This window comes from Gossypium raimondii, chromosome 8, assembly GCF_025698545.1.
Source record: "Gossypium raimondii isolate GPD5lz chromosome 8, ASM2569854v1, whole genome shotgun sequence".
Lineage (NCBI taxonomy): Eukaryota > Viridiplantae > Streptophyta > Magnoliopsida > Malvales > Malvaceae > Gossypium > Gossypium raimondii.
Genome location: NC_068572.1, coordinates 46,764,803 through 46,785,384, shown reverse-complemented (window position 1 = coordinate 46,785,384; position 20,582 = coordinate 46,764,803). Strand labels below are relative to the sequence as shown.

The following is a 20,582-nucleotide window of genomic DNA, read 5'->3' as shown; positions in this document are numbered from 1 at the left end:
TGTCTTGAGGTTCTTAATAGAGGTACTTCTCTAAAAGAGATTAATCATACTCACATCGTGCTCATTCCAAAGATAACAAACCCTACCAGGTTGGTACATTTTTTACCTATTATTTTAGGTTTGGTTCTTTTTAAAATTATATCCAAGATAGTGGTTAATCGATTCCAGAAGGTGCTGAATGAATGTATTGACGAGGCACAAAGTGCTTTTGTTCTGAGATGATTAATTACGTACAATATTCTATTAGCTTTTGAGCTTTTGAACTCTTTCAAACAAAAAAGGACTAAGCAAAAAGGTTTGTTTGCTTTGAAGCTTGATATGAGCAAAGCCTATGATAGGGTGGAATGAGTCTTTTTGGAAAAAGTAATGCTAAAGATGGGCTTCTCGGTAGGATGCGTTGAATTTATTAAGTAATGTATAAGCACAGTATCTTATTCGGTAGTACTTAATGAGGAATTAGGAGATGTTATCACACCGGCTAGGGGATTAAGGAAAGGGGACCCTTTTAGTCCTTATCCTTTTTTTTATATACAGTGAGGGACTTTCATCACACATGCGACTAGCAAAAAGGGATGGTTTACTAAAAAGGGCAAAAATCTGTCGTCAAGGGCCACAGATTTGCGGATGGCTGCATTCTCTTTGGGGAGACAACGAGAGAGAAAGCTCGGGTTCTAAAACAGATCCTATAGGAATATGAAGTAAGTTTAGGCCAGTGTGTTAATTTTGAAAAATCGATGATTTTTAATAGCTCGAATGTTCATCAGCAATTAAGAATGAATATTTCGAAATATTTAGGGGTTTGATCTTCCTCCGATCAGAAGAAATATTTGGGTCTTCCTAATATGGTTGGGCAAAATAAAAAGAGAGCTTTCCAATTATTAAAAGATCACATGTCAAGCCGGATTAACAATTGGTGTATTAAACCTCTATCGCAGGAGGTAATGAGGTTTTCATTAAGAGTGTTTTTTAGGCTATTCCCACATATGCGATGTCTTATCTTCTTTTACCAAAATCTTTATGCTCGGAGTTGGAACGCATCATAAGTCGATTCTGGTGGCAAAAGGATAAGGGGAAAAGGGGGATTCATTGGTGTGAATGCTTAAGCTTGTGCGATCTTAAAGAGAATGGCGAATTGGCTTTCGTGATTTAACAAAATTTAATGTTGCGTTTATTGCTAAATAGGGGTGGCGTTTGATAAATAATCCGAATACTTTGTTGGAAAAATTGTTAAAAGTTAAGTATTATCCTGAATCAGATTTCATGGGATCGAGCTTAGGATCTTGCCCTGTAACGACCCAAAATCCGTGGGCACCAGAAAAGTGTGTATTATCGGGCCTCCATCTTAGTAAACTGAGTCATAAATAATTATTAGAAATACTTACGAGATTAGTTGTGTGTTTAATTAGGTTTTAGATAGGTGAATTTGGCTCAATTAAGAGTAATTAGCAAAAGGGATTAAATTACAATAGAAGTGAAAATCTAATCATAGATTAAAAGAAAGTAAAAGGGCTAAAATGGCAATTAAGCCATTTAAAATGATTGAGGCGGCATAAAGGAATAAAATTTAAGAATTTATTTGTTTATTATATAATTAATGATATTTATTATTTATTATTAGTTATTAGTTATTATTAAATTAAAAGATATTTAGTAATTAAATAATTAGTATAAGATTTTTGGGTAATAATAAATTATGATTTTGCCAAGTGTGTGGTAAAAATAAAATACAAGTGTATTATATTTATTTATTTACTTGAAAATTTAGTAAAAGATAATTGTTAATTAAATAATAATATTATGAGAATTTTATTTGATAAGTTAGTTAGATTGAAACAAGTGTATGGTAATGATTTAATGCAAGTGTACTAATAAAATACATACATTTGTAATATTTATAATTAATTAATATAATATAAAGTAAATGAAATAAAATGAAATAAAAACAAAGCAAAAGAAAGGAAAGAAACAGAATAGAAGAGACGAAACAGGGGAGAAACAGGGAGAAAGAAGAAAAGAAGAAAAAAGGAAAATAGGGTTTTGAAGCTTGAAATTTAATTTGGTAAGTCAAATTAGCCATTTTCTCTTAATTCTAATGTTTTAAAAGCTTTAAAACAAAGTTTTGATGGGATTAAGTTGATGTTTTGTAAGTTCATAGGTTTTCAAGTATAGTTTATGTTGAACAAAAGAGATGAATTAGGGATTAAATAGCATGAATTTTAAGTTAGAATTGAAAAAGGATTAAATTGTAAAAGAAACTATAAGTTTTATATTTTAGGGATTAAATTGAAATAAATTCGAAATTATGAAAATATGATAAAAATTAGATAGTTACATATAAGTTTGGCAAGAAATTGAGTAGCAAGAAGGTATGAATTGAGAAAGAAAAATATATAGATTTAGTTAGGATTAAATTGAAATTAAAGTAAAAGTTAGATAAAAATTTCAGCAAGTAAATTGTGTTGTGCTAATGATTATGAAAATTATCTTAATTTCTTTTCGTAGCTAATATCGCACCCGAGGCATCCACGAGGAAAGGAAAAGAAAAGTGGACGAGGAATAGACACGGAATTACGGTTTGTATCACTATAATTCAAACTTTATTATTATTAAGTGTTTAATTGCTAATTATGTGTGGTAAGTATTTTAAGGTAAATGTTTAATAAATAATAAATTTATAATGTAGTAATGAAATTGAAACCGACATCGAACCGAATTATGGAATACTGAATATTGTCTTGATTCTTGAGTGAATTGTGAAAATATCAATATTGTTATGCATAATGCATTGAATTGTGAAATTATCAAGTAAAGAATTACCGTAATATCTTGTGAAACCGATTGAATTAAGGAATTGTAATTGATCTTGAATTAAGATGGAAATTTATCTTTGAAAAGTGAATTAAATACCCTATTAACTAGTCGGGCTAGTCGGATATAGTTGGCATGCCATAGGATATGGAAGTGTATGGGGTATTTGCTTGGCCATCGATCAGCACTTATGTGCCGACTCATCTTTATCATATCGATTCGGCACTTTGTGTGTCAAATCATTATCATATCATATTCGACTCTAAGCACTTTGTGTGTCGAATATCGTTATCATATCATTATGTGTTCAAGACTTTGTGTGTTGAATATTCTATCATTATCGATCATCGATCTTGGTGTGTTGGTTGAATCTGTATCCGCCGAGGCGAGTCGAGTTAATAGGGCAAATGAAATAAATTGATGATAAAATTAAATTTAGTAACATAGTATATGTGAAGAGTGAAATTTGAAATAAAGAAATAAGAATGATAATTATATATTTAATTAATTGATAATATAAAAGGTTGAATTGTTTATTAGTAGTGATAATTGAATTATAGTGATACCACTGTGTATATGCATACTCAACAGACGGTTGTTTCCGCTTGCAGTTGTAGAAGTCAAGTACCGAACCAAAGATCCAAAGCCGGACCGACTTCAAACAAACTTTTGGTGATGTATAATTTTCCTTGGTAATGTGGCATGTACATAGGACATGTATAAAGGTTACTATGTTTTTAATATAAATGGTTGAAAATGTTAGTATTATAAGTTTATGAATTATAATGAAAGAAGTTTATCTATATTTATTTAATTTAGTATATTGTTAAATTTAAATTGATATTATGTTGATTAAGTTGATTAGAAAGTATTTGGAATAGAAATTGAGAATGTGAAATGAATTGGTTGTGATTTGAAAATGAAATGGTTTTAATTGCAGGGGGTTTTATGTAAAAACAAGCAGAAATGCTGCCGAAATTTTTTTTAAAAAAAATGAAGTCAATTACTAAAATATTATATAATTTTATGATTTTATCTTAATGTGTTTAATATTTAATTAAGAATTATCGTAAATTACCTGATATGTCCGGTAATGCCTCGTAACTCTATTCCGGCGACGGTTTGGGGTTAGGGGGTGTTACAATTATTGGTATCAGAGCTAAGGTTTAGTCGATTCTCGGCCTAAATTGGGCTCGAAATAGAGTCTAGATGTACATGCCACATTTAAGTTGAAGCTGAGTCGGGTTTTTGGATGCTAATATATTTATTTGATTTTGTTTTATAGATAAAATGTCAGATGAAAGAATGCATGATGATGAACAGGAAATGTGTCTTCGAAGTCGAGAATTCAAGAAACCGAATCTGCTACACCTAGTGTGAATCCATTAAATAATCACCTCCTAATGTAGGAAGAGAAAGAGATGATTCACAATGTTAAGAACTATAGCCAATGCATTACAAAGATGTAGCAGAACTGTACCTATTACTACATCAAGATTCCACCGTCAGACGGGCCCCGATTAAAGAGCTACGGAAATATGGTGCCACGGAGTTTTTGGGACTAAAAGGAATTGATCCATCCGCTGCTGAAGATTGGATGCAGTCAATAAAAAGAGTTTTGCAACAATTAGATTGCACCCCCCGAGAGAGTCTGATATGTGCTGTATCACTGTTGCAAGGAGAAGCGTATCTCTGGTGGGAATCTGTGGTTAGGCATTTGCCAGATGATCGGGTAACTTGGGACTTGTTTCAAAAAGAATTTCAGAAGAAGTATATTGGAGAAATATACATTGAAGAGAAAAAGCAAGAATTTTTAATGTTGAAACAGGGTAATATGATTGTACTGGACTATGAGCGAGAGTTCTCTAGACTGAGCAGGTATGCTTCAGAATATGTTCCAACCGAGACCGATAGCTGTAAACGATTTTTACGAGGACTGCGAGAAGAAATCAAGATTCATTTAGTAAGTCTCAGAATTATTGAACTTGTTGATCTAGTTGAGCGAGCGAAAATGATAGAACAAGTACTGGGCTTGGATAAGAAGTCAGAGATGGGTAAATCGGCTGGGAAACGTACGGGAACTACTAGTTCTAATCCATTACCGAAGAGATTCAGAGAATCAAGAGGTGGATGGAGATCAAGCTTCCTGTCTGATAGGGATGACAGAAATAGAGGAAAACAGATTACTAGTTCCACCGGTAGTGTAAAAGCTCCGTCCCGGGAAAGTGAAAACCCTGAATGTGATTATTGTGGGAAAAGACATTTTGGTGAATGCTGGAAGAAAATCGGAGGATGTTTCCGCTGTGGCTCTACTGAACACTTTGTTAAAGATTGTCCGAAAATTCAGAGTAGTACACCTGCTACATCTCAGAGATCAATATCGACTGCTAGAGGTAGAGGAATGTTCAGAGGAGGTTCTGTTTTGAGGAGAGGAGGAGTTGGTAGAGGCGTGATATAGCTACACAAAGAATCAAGCCGAGCTCCAGCTAGAGCCTACGAGTCGTAACCCGAGAAGAAGGCAATGCTCATGATGTGGTGACAGTATATTTTACCGTATTCGAGCCTGCTTATGCTTTAATTGATCTCGGATCCTCACACTCTTATATAAACTCAAAATTAGTTGAATTGGGAAAACTTAAATCTGAGATGTCTAGAGTGTCTATAGAGGTGTCTAGTCCGTTGGGGCAAACAAAGTGTTAGTGAATCAAGTATGTCCGAGGTGCCCGTTAATTATACAAAATAAAACTTTTCCCGTTGACTGTTAATCATGCCTTTCGGTGATTTTGATGTAATCTTGGGTATGGATTGGTTATCCGAACATGAAGTGATTTTGGATTGCTATAAAAGAAATTCAAGATTCGCATGAAGGTGGAGATCGGATTGAAGTAAATGGTATTTGTACTAATGGGCCAAAGACGTATTATTTCGCAATAAAGGCTAATAAATTGCTTCAATGGGTTGTACAAACAGATTTAGCATATGTTATTAATTCTGATTCGGTTGGTAGTCAGTGCAGTAAGATCAGAACCGTATGTGAGTTTCTAGATGTATTCCCTGAAGAATTACCGGGTTTACCACCTGACAGAGAGGTTGAATTTCCTATAGAAGTGTATCCGGGTACAGCACCAATTTCTATACCTCCGTACCGAATGTCGCCCACTGAATTAAAAGAGTTGAAGGTACAGTTACAAGACTTGCTAGATCGTGGATTTATTAGACCGAGCATTTCACCTTGGGGAGCTCCGGTATTGTTTGTTAAAAAGAAAGATGGGTCAATGCGGCTATGTATTGATTATCGACAGTTGAACAAGGTAACAATTAAAAATAAATATCCATTACCTCGGATTGATGATTTATTTGATCAGTTAAAAGGAGCTACAGTATTTTCGAAGATTGACTTAAGATCTGGGTATTACCAGTTGAAAGTAAAAGAAAGTGATGTTCCGAAGACTGCATTTCGTACTCGATATGGTCATTATGAATTTTTGGTGATGCCTTTTGGGTTGACTAATGCTCCAGCTGCTTTCATGGATTTGATGAATCGTATTTTTCATAGTATTTAGATCGGTTTGTGGTGGTTTTATTGATGATATCTTGGTTTATTCAAGTCGAGTCGAGCATGATCAAGATCTCAGACCGTGTTACTGATTCTGCGAGAAAAAGGTTGTACGGAAAAGCGAGTAAATGTGAATTCGTTATCGAGGTAGTATTCTTGGGACATGTTGTATCTGCGATGGAATTCGAGTTGATCCAAAGAATATTGAAGCAATTGTTCAATGGAAGGCACCAAAGAATGTATCCGAGGTACGCAGATTTTCTTGGTTTATTTGGATATTACAGAGATTTGTAAATGGGTTTTCAAGATAGCTTTGCCGATGACCAAGTTACTACGAAGAATGTTCCTTTTATTTGGAATGACCAAGCTGAGAGGAGTTTTGAGACATTGAAACAGATGTTGACAGAGGCACCGGTTCTAACATTACGGAATCGGAAAAGATTTTGTTGTGTACAAGTGATGCTTCTCCGAATGGTCAGGTTGTGTATTGATGCAAGATGGAAAAGTAATAGCTTATGCATCTCGACGATTGAAGCCACATGAACGCAATTACCCGACACACGATTTGGAGTTAGCTGCGGTAATCTTTGCATTGAAAATTTGGAGACATTACTTGTATGGTGAGAAATGTTATATTTACACTGATCATAAAAGTCTCAAATATCTTCTATCACAAAAGGAGTTGAACCTGAGACAGAGACGATGGATAGAGCTTTTGAAAGATTATGATTATGTCATAGATTATCATCCAGGGAAAGCAAATGTGGTAGCAGATGCATTGAGCAGAAAAGCAGCGGTTGAATTAAGGGCAATGTTCGCTCGACTTAGTATTAATGATGATGGAAGTTTGTTAGCTGAGTTAAGAATTAAGCCGGTAATGTTTGATCAGATTAGAGCAGCACAGATGGAAGATGAAAGGTTAATGAAGAAAAGAGAAATGGTACGGCATGGTACGGCAGAAAACTTTAGTATTGACGAGCATGATTGTTTGAGATTTCGGAATCGAATTTGTATTCCAGCTACTTCTGAGATTAAAGAGTTGATTCTCCGAGAAGCACATGATAGTACTTTTGCTTTGCACCCAGGTGGAACGAAAATGTATCGTGATTTACGAGAACTGTATTGGTGGCCAGGAATGAAGAAAAATATAATTGAATATGTCAGTAAATGCTTGACTTGTCAACGGGTAAAAGCAGAACATCAGGTACCAACAGGTTTGTTACAGCCTATTAATATTCCTGAGTGGAAATGGGATTACATTACCATGGATTTTGTTACGGGATTGCCATTATCAGTGAGTAGAAAGAATGCTATTTGGGTGGTAGTTGATAGGTTTACTAAGTCTGCTCATTTTATAGCAATCGAATCGATCGGTCACTCTGAAGCTAATGAGGTTTATATTCGAAATTGTTAGATTACATGGAATTCAAGATCAATAATTTCGCATCGAGATCCTCGGTTTACATCAAGATTTTGGAAGCAATTGCATGAGTCATTGGGTACTCGACTTAATTTCAGTACAGCTTTCCATCCTCAAACTGACGGACAATCTGAACGGGTAATTCAGATATTAGAAGATATGCTTGAGCTTGTGTCATTGATTTTGAATCGGGTTGGGAACGATATCGCCACTAGCGTAATTTGTTTATAACAATAGTTTTCAATCTAGTATTCAAATGGCTCGTATGAAGCACTTTATGGTCGAAGATGTCGATCACCGTGTGTTGGATGTAATTAAAAGAAAGAAAAGTGATTGGGCGGAATTGATTCTAGAAGCGTAAGAAAGCAGTTAAAAGATTAAAGATAAATTGAAAGCCGCTTTACGTATGTAAATCTTACGCAGACTTGAAACGACGAGACATTGAATATTCCGTTGGTGATAAAGTATTCCTCAAAGTATCGCCGTGGAAGGAAATTTTGAGATTTGGTCGGAAGGAAAATTGAGTCCACGTTTTATTGGGCCGTATGAGATTGTGGAAAGAATTGGGCTGTTGCTTATCGATTAGCCTTACCTCCGAATTACGAAAATTCATGATGTTTTCATGTTTCCATGTTACGAAGGTATCGATCGGATCCATCTCATATTATTTCTACTGAAAATATTGAGATTAGACCGGATTTGTCATATGAAGAAGAACCAGTTCAAATACTAGCTCGAGAAGTGAAAGAATTAAGAAACAAACGGGTCCCTCTGGTAAAAGTACTGTGGAGAAGCCATAGTGTGGAAGAAGCAACATGGGAACCGGAGGAAACTATGAGATCACAGTATCCTCACTTATTTTCAGGTAAAATTTCGAGGACGAAATTTTTTTAAGGGGGTGAGAAATGTAACGACCCAAAATCCGTGGGCACTAGAAAAGTGTGTATTATCGGGCCTCCATCTTAGTAAACTGAGTCATAAATAATTATTAGAAATACTTACGAGATTAGTTGTGTGTTTAATTAGGTTTTAGATAGGTGAATTTGGCTCAATTAAGAGTAATTAGCAAAAGGGATTAAATTACAATAGAAGTGAAAATCTAATCATAGATTAAAAGAAAGTAAAAGGGCTAAAATGGCAATTAAGCCATTTAAAATGATTGAGGCGGCATAAAGGAATAAAATTTAAGAATTTATTTGTTTATTATATAATTAATGATATTTATTATTTATTATTAGTTATTAGTTATTATTAAATTAAAAGATATTTAGTAATTAAATAATTAGTATAAGATTTTTGGGTAATAATAAATTATGATTTTGCCAAGTGTGTGGTAAAAATAAAATACAAGTGTATTATATTTATTTATTTACTTGAAAATTTAGTAAAAGATAATTGTTAATTAAATAATAATATTATGAGAATTTTATTTGATAAGTTAGTTAGATTGAAACAAGTGTATGGTAATGATTTAATGCAAGTGTACTAATAAAATACATACATTTGTAATATTTATAATTAATTAATATAATATAAAGTAAATGAAATAAAATGAAATAAAAACAAAGCAAAAGAAAGGAAAGAAACAGAATAGAAGAGACGAAACAGGGGAGAAACAGGGAGAAAGAAGAAAAAAGAAGAAAAAGGAAAATAGGGTTTTGAAGCTTGAAATTTAATTTGGTAAGTCAAATTAGCCATTTTCTCTTAATTCTAATGTTTTAAAAGCTTTAAAACAAAGTTTTGATGGGATTAAGTTGATGTTTTGTAAGTTCATAGGTTTTCAAGTATAGTTTATGTTGAACAAAAGAGATGAATTAGGGATTAAATAGCATGAATTTTAAGTTAGAATTGAAAAAGGGATTAAATTGTAAAAGAAACTATAAGTTTTATATTTTAGGGATTAAATTGAAATAAATTCGAAATTATGAAAATATGATAAAAATTAGATAGTTACATATAAGTTTGGCAAGAAATTGAGTAGCAAGAAGGTATGAATTGAGAAAGAAAAATATATAGATTTAGTTAGGATTAAATTGAAATTAAAGTAAAAGTTAGATAAAAATTTCAGCAAGTAAATTGTGTTGTGCTAATGATTATGAAAATTATCTTAATTTCTTTTCGTAGCTAATATCGCTTTTGAGGCATCCACGAGGAAAGGAAAAGAAAAAGTGGACGAGGAATAGACACGGGAATTACGGTTTGTATCACTATAATTCAAACTTTATTATTATTAAGTGTTTAATTGCTAATTATGTGTGGTAAGTATTTTAAGGTAAATGTTTAATAAATAATAAATTTATAATGTAGTAATGAAATTGAAACTGATACTGAACCGAATTATGGAATACTGAATATTGTCTTGATTACTGAGTGAATTGTGAAAATACTGAATATTGTTATGCATAATGCATTGAATTGTGAAATTATCAAGTAAAGAATTACTGTAATACTGTGAAACCGATTGAATTAAGGAATTGTAATTGATACTGAATTAAGATGGAAATTTATACTGAAAAGTGAATTAAATACCCTATTAACTAGTCGGGCTAGTCGGATATAGTTGGCATGCCATAGGATATGGAAGTGTATGGGGTATTTGAAACCATCGATCGGGCACTTATGTGCCGACTCATCTTATTCATCGATTCGGCACTTTGTGTGTCAAATCATCTTTATTCTTATCACATCGACTAAGCACTTTGTGTGTCGAATTTATCTTATCTTTATGTGTTCAAGACTTTGTGTGTTGAATATCATATCACATCGACATCGTATCTTGGTGTGTTGGTTGGAATCAGTGTATCCGCCGAGGCGAGTCGAGTTAATAGGGCAAATGAAATAAATTGACTGATAAAATTAAATTTAGTAACATAGTATATGTGAAGAGTGAAATTTGAAATAAAGAAATAAGAATGATAATTATATATTTAATTAATTGATAATATAAAAGGTTGAATTGTTTATTAGTAGTGATAATTGAATTATAGTGATACCACTGTGTATATGCATACTCAACAGACGGTTGTTTCGTCTTGCGCAGTTGTAGAAGTCAAGCACCGAACCAAAGATCCAAAGCCGGACCGACTTGACAAACTTTTGGTGATGTATAATTTTCCTTGGTAATGTGGCATGTACATAGGACATGTATAAAGGTTACTATGTTTTTAATATAAATGGTTGAAAATGTTAGTATTATAAGTTTATGAATTATAATGAAAGAAGTTTATCTATATTTATTTAATTTAGTATATTGTTAAATTTAAATTGATATTATGTTGATTAAGTTGATTAGAAAGTATTTGGAATAGAAATTGAGAATGTGAAATGAATTGGTTGTGATTTGAAAATGAAATGGTTTTAATTGCAGGGGGTTTTATGTAAAAACAAGCAGAAATGTTGCCGAAATTTTTTTTTTTAAAAAAATGAAGTCAATTACTAAAATATTATATGATTTTATGATTTTATCTTAATGTGTTTAATATTTAATTAAGAATTATCGTAAATTACCTGATATGTCCGGTAATGCCTCGTAACTCTATTCCGGCGACGGTTTGGGGTTAGGGGGTGTTACATGCCCATATTATACCTGGAAGAGTACATGGGATGCAAAAAGTCTGCTCCAAATGGATTAGGTTAGCGGGTTAAACTTGAATAGAAATAAACATTTGGGCCGATGCGTAGGTTTCTGGATTAGATGGACACAATATACAATCAAATGTTAGTGGGATAAATATAAAGAGGGTTTCGAACTTAATAGAGCAACAAACTAGACAGTGGAGATCACAGTTAATTACTAGTATGTTCACCGTTGAGGAAGCTAAAAAGATCTTGTGGATTCCATTAGCACAGTCCTCTTAGGAGGATAGAATTGTACGGCGAGGCAAATCAACGAGGGAGTTCTCAGTCAAAAGTGGATGCAATATTCTGTTACAAGAATCAAGTTTTTCAAGGTCTAGTGAGCTACAAAATAATTACACATTACTTTACAATAAACTATGGCAACTTGACTTGCCTGAGAAAATAAAAATCAGAAATTGGTAGATTTTTTGCAATTACATCTCTAATTTCTATAATCTCTACAATAGAAGGTTGGTGGGTTCGCTAGTTTGCCTAAAGTGCCCAAATGGTCCTGAAAGCCTTGAGTATTCGTTCCGTGATTGCTTCACTGCAACAGAAGTTTGGGAGGAATTAAATATTCATTGGCTACAAGAGATATCAGATTTTTTTGTTTCAAGATTGGCTATACTATATGTTCTTTACTTTTTCTAATCGTGTGTGTAGGGTGGTGGTGTGTACGTTTTGGTTCTTATGGTCAACAAGAAATAAGGCAGTTCATAACGAAGTTACTTATCAAGCCTAGGAATTAGTGAGGAAGATTCATGCTTATATTGAGGAGATAGATGCTCTACGGCTGAAAGCACCGGTCAACATGATCGAATTTGAGAGATGGAGACCTCTAGAAAATTTCTCCATAAAAATAAATTATGATGCAACTCTTTAAATTAGTTCTTGAAGCCATGTTCAGGGATTGTAGTGAGAAATCTTAGGGGTTATGTTATTGTTTCAACAACAATCATCAATCAAAATATTCCTATTGGGTTTGTCATGGAGGCCCTTGTATGCCTTCAGGCAGTTCGTTGGGCCATAGATCTGGGATTTTAGGATGTTTTGGTAGAAGGTGACGCTCTTACGGTGGTCAAGAAATTACGGAATAACAGTCCCGATGGTTCATGCATTAGCACATACATCACAAGTTTAATAGATTTGAGTAAGAATTTTAGAAAATGTCTTTAATCATACACCAAGGAAAGGAAATAACGTGGCTCATCTATTGGCAAAGGAAGGTTTAAAAAGGGAACAGAACGCTTATGTCCTTGGAAGAGTATCAGAGTTTGCAATAAATGTGTAAACTTGAAATTATATAGGGTTTTTCTATATGTTTTTACCACCTTTTTACTTAATAAATGTGTTTATCTTAAGTAATTGTTATTAAAATAAGTGAATTTTACTTAATTAGTAATATTGGTCATGAATTTATAAAGTATGTCAAATTGTGCTTAATTACATTATTTTTGTACATATTTTATATTATTTCATGTTAATTTATTAATATGTGATTTTTCACTATGTAGGAGGACCATTGAAGATGTGATTAATATGAATGAAACATAGACATACACAAATCAATTCATGTGGATGACAAGACCATGCAAACCGGGTCATGAGGTTGATAATTTGAACCATTAAAATATGTACTATAAGATGGACATGTCCGATTAATTATTAGACTAGGAAACCGTCCAATAAGGGGGAATTAAAGCTCAATTTCGACACAAGTAGATGGCTGCCCAAAAGCAAGCTTTGCGGTATTTAATTAAAGGTCCTTATAGTTGTTAAATAATTAAAAATCAGCCCAACAACTTTGCTGTTGAAACTGTCCACCCTATGGCTATTAATAGCCTTGATTTGAATTTAAAATGAGAAGACAAAGTCATCCCTTTTTCCATGAATTGTGACCGGCCATATGTGAGAGAAAAGGAAAGAATTTAAATTCTATTTTTAGCAAACTCTACCCCTTACCTTCACTTATAAATAATATGCACCTATCCCTCATCCCTCAACACTCATCTCTCATTCATTCTCTTATTCATTATTCTCTCTCATTTTCCTCTTCCTTTCCTATGCATAGCCACCATCTCCCTTTCCATCCTTTAGCCAACATAAGCTTTTCCAAAAGCATTCTTTGGCCGACCACCTTGAAGCCATTAGGAAAGAAGCATCGGTCAGAACAAATGAGCGCATCAGTCAAAATACATCCGAAAGGCTGCTGAACTGAATAGAGTTTACTCTTTCCTCTTATTATTTATTTTAATTATGTTTGCTTTGATTTTATTTTTTTGAAATCAACTATGGTATTTTAAATCCTATTTGTTAGGATGATTACGTTAATTTAATAAGATTTATTTGATTCATGTTTAACATGTTTGTGCCTCAGTCGATCATGTTTTCAATTAAAATCAAGATGTATTTCATTCATACGTGATTGGGTGCATTCAGATTAGCTGAGCAATCCTAACCAGACGACGACTAGTAGAAACATAATTGAAAAGTGTAATGCTCAATTTAGATCATTAAACCCGACTAAGTTGAGGTTCATAATATCTTTAGTTAGCTCTATTATCTTGCATAGTTTTTAGGTTTATGTGATTAAACTGTTGCAAACGTAAATGTCCCTGTGACCTCGCATAAATACTAAAAAATCCCTAGTTTAATATGATCAGTAAAATGTATATTTCAATAAGTAAAATATCCAAAAGGACTTAATTTGGTTTCCAAACTCATGAAAGATAGAGTTGCCATGGAATGTTTTCTGAACATTGTTAAGCATGATGAAAATGAATTGAGTTGATTAATATAATTATCATAGCCTATTTTGTGTTGATTGTTTTTGTTGCTAAAGTCATTCATTCATACATTTAGATAATTTGCATTTAGATTAAAATTGCACAGGGATCAGTCTTTGCATCTAATTAATTTCACTTAGTCTAAACATCACCATTCAAATTATTGTATTTTTATACCAACTGTGAATCTATAATTTTACAAATAATCGATTAATATACACAGTCCCTATGAAGACGATAACTCATTTTACTTGCTTATTACTTGAACGACTGTTTACACTTGAACAAATCACGTTATAAGAGGTGATGGAGAAGGATCAATGGGGGGTAACCCTACCAGACGAACCTTGACTCGTATAGATCGATGCCAGTTATAGCTTCACATCAGCCTGAGTTTGATGGTGAAGGATCAAAGAGGGTGGTGAAGGGTCTGGAAAGATGGGAGAAATGAAGGCTAAGGGTCACAAAAAACTGTTTTAGTTTCTAGAGAAAATAAAAATATGATTTCTTGAAATGATAAGTTTTAGAATAGGCTCTTATTAATAATTGTATGTTGTTTTCGATGCTTGAAAGGGTCCATTTAGTAGATGGGGTTAAATTAAGGTTAGGTAAATAGTGGCCTGTTTTGGTTAGGTTTGTTTTTAATTTTTGAGCACTATTGGTCTTTTATTGTTTGTTTTTTCAATAAATAATAACTCCAGCTGATTAATTGTTCAAAAAAAAGATTAATCAATTTGAGGATTACGTATTTTTTTCTTAATATACAAATTGATTAATCTTTTATAAGGAAATTGATTAATCCTAATATATTGCTTTCCATTCCAATTTTTTCTAAAAAAGAAAATAAATATGAAAGTAAATATTATCTACAATTTTTTCACATTGATACATTAATTACACAATGTAAAGAAAAAAAGAAAAGAAAGATCGAGTGTTGTTGGTTTTATTTTAATATGTTAAGATAAATATAAAATCTAAGGCTTAAAACCATTTATTTTAATTTAATGGTAAGATCATTTTTGTAATACCCTTATACCCGATCCAACCCTTGGAACCCGATATAGGAATATAACATTTGATGCCAAAGTGGTATTAGCTAAACACTAGGTAATTTAAAACATTAACAATAGTATTTTAACTTATTAGGCTCAATATTTAGTACTTTGAACATTTTGGGTCATTATTGGTTATCTGATTACATTAGAAAATGAAATAAATATGATTTTAATCAAAACAGTGGGCAAGTATCGGTACTAGAACATAAAGTGTCAATACCTAACACAAGGTATTTATACCTCTGACAAGTACCGATACCAAAATTGGCTAATGCAATTGAAGTTTTTTTAGTAGATATCAATACTTATATTCAAGGTATCAGTACTTGACCTTGGGTACCAATACAAAAAGAGGCATCGATACCAAATTAGCATTCTATTTCGAAATTTTTTTATTTCAAGACCTAAGTATCGATACTTGAACCCTTGGTATAGATACCTTAGGTCAATTTTGGTCGAAATCATTTGGAAATTTTGCTAAAAGCCCCTTGCAATGAGTTCAAACCATTTCAAACACTTTTAAACCATTTCAAAATAGTCCAAAACTTACTAAAGTAACCTCATTCATATCCACACACATCAACTCTTGAAACCTTATTTTGAACATACTAAGATTTCATATAAACATACTGAATTACACACCTTAAGCCTTTGTACATGCCATTCTATTACAAAACATAAAACCATACTCTTATCCAAGCCCGGTGATATGATGGGATGAGCAGGTCTCGAACCACTTCTAACTTCTCTTTTCGACTTCAACCTATGCATTAAAAGAAAATGCGTTAAACTAAAATATCTTAGTAAGTACTACAAGAATTTAATCATAAATCACTTATAATATTGCAAAATTAATATACTTACATATGCTCTTAACATTAATCATACTTATTCAAATTATACTTACCAATTTGCATTTCGATCACAAGGCCCATAGTAGACTGATTAGAACAATTAGGACATACGTAATAGAACTGAACATCGCCGAAGCGAATAACAGAACACTACCGAAGCGAATAACATAACACTACCGAAGTGGATGACAGAACACCGCCGAAGTGGATTAACAGTAAGCACTATATATGTTCCTTAATGATATGCTACTAATATCCTAATGGTTCTTATTTCGTCTACTTGGGTTCAACATCAATTATGCAAAATTTTCAATTTTTACAATTTAGTCCTTGGACTTATAGTTCTACATACAACTTCCATTTACAATTACATCTTTACCACACACATAATTAGCTTAACACATATAATTCACCATCCCACTTTTATTTTCATTTACATTCTTATAACATATTTTACTATCTTTAAAATTTAGTCATTTTTATTACTATTACACATATATATCTAAGATTTGAGCATCCAATTAACAATCCTATTATTAATATATAAGGAAATGGGGATTAAATCCTTGTAGTATTTACAACCAAGGCTTGAATGATGAGTTTTCTTCTTCCTTCACTCCTTAGCTACACCTTTTCCTTTTCTTCAATTTGATCATCTCCTTTCTTCTCTTTTCTTCAATGTCCTTAACAAATACATAATATTTTCTTGTTAAAATCATGATCACATAACATATTCATGCTTAAATAATAGAGAATAACATGAACATCATGAAAATTTTCCATCTTTTACCTTGAGTTCTTGATATCACAAACTAACACTAATTTTCTCTCTCCTTTTAGATAGATATTGACTCTCTTTTGTGAAACTAAGGTTACACTATTCTACTAAAATATCTCATGATTTTAATTAGAAATGGTTAATTTGCTATCTGGTTCTTAAGCTAACATATTTACAATTAACCCCTAATCATTATGTCTCATAATATCTTATTTAACTAATTATTATTTTACCCTTCCTTATCTCTAGAAATTCCATGTATGAATCATATCTTGTTTGGTAAAAATTCCTCTTAGTCCTTCCTTGTTTTTCTACCAAGTCTATGTTACTAACTTAACTTTTAATTTTCACTCTTTTTCCCCACTACTTTTCATTTTCCTATAATTTAGTCAATACTCCAAGTTAACTTTTCTCATTTCAAAAACACTCCAAACCCTCAACTGGTTCCAACTAAATTCCACACTATTATATTGATATTCCTAATAAATTTATTTTAAAAAAAACTTTAATTTTCTCGGCCCTACTTGCTACTGTACCACCTACTGTACCTTGAGGATGTTACAATTTTGGCTGTCATGATTCTCATTTTAAAATTTCTCATTTTGCCACTATGCATTATATTTTACATTTATTTTGATTTAAGGTTGACCTTATATTTGGAAGAGTTTTGATAAAAATATTAGCCTTAAAATAGGTTTGAGTAATAAAAAAAAAAGACATATCTAAAATTCAGTTTAGGCTTAATATTAAAGTTTGAGCCTAACTCAATTTGTTTCTAAGTTTATAATATCTTATTTTTCTTCTTTTTTAATATATATTATGCAATTTATATCATATGAACAACGCTTTGTTGGATAGGGTGGTAAGGCGCTTAATGCCTCATAAGCAAAGTTTGGAATTCAAATTTTATGAATGAAGAAAATAATGCTAGAGGGATTTGCCATTGTTTAAAGGTTTTATTAGGTTCCGTTGTTTAAGGGTTTGATTAGGTTTGACTTCACATTTAGGCATTGCTTCTCAAACTAGCTTTCCAAAAAAAAGGCTTTTTGACTTAGAAGCAAGGTTTAAACAATATGTTTTTTTAAGCCAATCTAAAAAAACTAAAAATCCAAAATTTTGGCTTTTCAAAAGTTATGGAAAATTATAAATTTGCTCCTCATTTATGTAAATTATAAAAATGATTTATATATTTAAATTAAAATTTAAAAACAAATTATATTAATTGTTTAAAAAATATTTTTAATCGAGCATTAGTTCGGTTAGCATCATTGTTGTTGCAATATCTTAGAGGACACAAGTTCAAACACACTTAAGAGCATAGTATACTTACAAAGTTTAACATGAGTTCAAAACTCCATTTTCGTAAATATAAAACATGAGTATTTACAAAGTTAACACAAAAATATATTGAAGAATGATTAGATAATTTAGTCAATTAAATAGTTAATTAAGGTTTAGAGACTAAATTATAAAAGTTCAATTGCTATAAAATTTTAATTGTCAAAAGAATTGGGGACTTATATGGAAATTAACCAAAGGTACAGAATGGTAAATAAACCATTTTGAAATAGGAGATGGTGAATGATGATGACATTTCCATCTAAACATGATTAATGATTAAATTAGGTTAATTAAACCTTAATCATACTATATATGTTAGATTAGTAGGTGGAAGTGTCATCTTCCTTATCCATCTTCTTCTTGTTGTCCCTTGAAGGAAGAAACCTAAAAAAAATTGTGGCAGTCGACCATTAATTAGTAAGTAAAATCATGTCCTTTCTTGTAAATTTTATAGATTTATGATCATTAGAGCTTGACTTAGCTAACCCATATACCAATTTGATAAACTATTAAATTTTTAGAAAGTTGTCATTAATGATTAATTGATGAGTTAGGCTTGAAATTGATAGATTTTAAGCTTAGATTATGGAAATGACTAGATTGTAAAGTTAATCTATCTTGTTTATTAACTTTCTTAAATTAGGGATCGAATTGACTAAATGTAAAACCTATCATGAAATTAGGTTAGAAATAGATAGTATAAGGTTCCTAATGAAAATATATGAAATCAAATTATAATCAATCTAGGAATTAGAAGTTATGTTTATCCCAAGTTTAGGGAAAAATTGAATAAAATGTAAAATATGAGGAAATTGAAAATTGGATTTACGTAAGATCATGCTTCTCATAACATTGCTTGAAAATGTTTGGTATTGATTTTTATATAAAATCATTGTAGAGATCAAGAATTGGATCAAAGTGGAGTTAATAGAGAAAAACCAAAATTACAGATTAGTCCTTGAAGAATCCACTGCGTTTTGTATTTTGAATAGGTAAGTTCATATGGAACTTAATATCTCATGTTGTGTTATATTTATGCTTGTATACTTGTGTTTAATTTGATATATATATTTGACTGTAGTTGAAATATTAGTGAATTTAGCATATATGGCTAATAATGGATTGAATTGAAATGTTATGTGATAATTGACTATTATGAGATAATTCAAGGTATGGAAATGAAAAAATGTGATCACTTACAGGGTGTCATATGTAACAACCCGTTTCTAGTGGTGTCAGAAATAGTGGTTTCAAGACCACAATTGTAACAACCCGTTTTCAGTGAAATCAGAACAGTAGTTTCGAGACCATAAATATGAAGTGAAAATATTTATTTTATTATTATTTTAACATCTAAAGTTTTTAGTAGTGTCGTATGAAAATTTCGTTAAGAAATTTTATCGTTTGCATGCTTAATTTGGTAAAAGGACTAAATTGTAAAAGATTCAAAATTAGAATGCTATAAGTTAAAAGTACCCAATGGCTATGAAATTAAATTTTAAAGGATTTAAATGGTAATTTTACCATTTATAAAGTTAGTGGACATTCTTGGACATGAATTAAGTATTTTATAATTTAATTTATAAGGTTATTTAAGTAAATTGATAAATAAGTTAAGTAATAATATAACTAATAAAACATCTTCTTCTAAAATGTCTTCATCCACCAAAATTGAAGATTAGAAACTCCATTAAAGAAGCTTGAAGTTTCGGTCATAGTCTATCCTTGCATGTAAGTGAATTTAGGTTCTGTTTTTAATGATTTTTATGTTTTCGGAATCGTTGTAGCTTAATCTAGCTATCTCAGGGACTAATTTGTAAAAATTTTAAAGGGTTAGGGTTTTTCCATGAATTTTTAATGAGATTTTTATGTTTGATGGAAGAAAATGAATCTTTGTTGATAAATAAATAACTTTTGTAAAGTGATTTTGTTGAATATGTCAATTAGGGATTTATTTGTAAAATGTGTAAAATTCATGGTGAAATTGTGAAATAATGATTTCTATGACTTTCTATGGGTTTATATAGAATTTGGCTAGCATAGTAGGTGGATGAAATTGCATGAATTTCAATATACAAGCTTAATGACTAAATTGTAAAGAAGTTAAAATATTAGGGGTAAAAGTGTAAATTTGAAAATTATGTATTTTGGAATGAATTGAATAAAGTGAATATTGAATGCATTGAATTTTCTTATTTATATCAAGTTAAACCTCGTACGGATCTAGATCGAAGAAAAGATAAAATATTCGACTAGTAGATCCTATTTTGTCGTTTTTATGTTCGAGGTAAATTTATAATATTTAAATGTATAATTGAATTTCCTTATGTATTTTCATCTTATAACTATGTAATTAAATACTGATG

General features: G+C 31.5%; 1 protein-coding gene across 1 annotated transcript; it reads left to right on the top strand.

The window, feature by feature from the left end:
• Window positions 1-4,258: 4,258 nt before the first annotated feature.
• On the top strand, window positions 4,259-6,658 carry LOC128043056 (uncharacterized). The gene is made up of 4 exons (XM_052634860.1): window positions 4,259-5,249; window positions 5,779-6,119; window positions 6,228-6,279; window positions 6,417-6,658. Exons 1-4 carry the CDS (start codon window positions 4,259-4,261, stop codon window positions 6,656-6,658), a joined length of 1,626 nt encoding a protein of 541 aa, XP_052490820.1.
• The last annotated feature ends 13,924 nt before the right edge of the window (window positions 6,659-20,582 follow it).

Excerpts from the sequence above, each read along its gene's own strand:
- LOC128043056 (XM_052634860.1), top strand. The coding sequence starts at position 4,259 with ATGCATTACAAAGATGTAGCAGAACTGTACCTATTACTACATCAAGAT. Across the intron at positions 5,250-5,778 it reads TTTGAGGAGAGGAGGAGTTG|ATTTAGCATATGTTATTAAT; the intron begins GTAGAGGCGTGA and ends TTGTACAAACAG. Across the intron at positions 6,120-6,227 it reads ATTATCGACAGTTGAACAAG|TTGAAAGTAAAAGAAAGTGA; the intron begins GTAACAATTAAA and ends GGGTATTACCAG.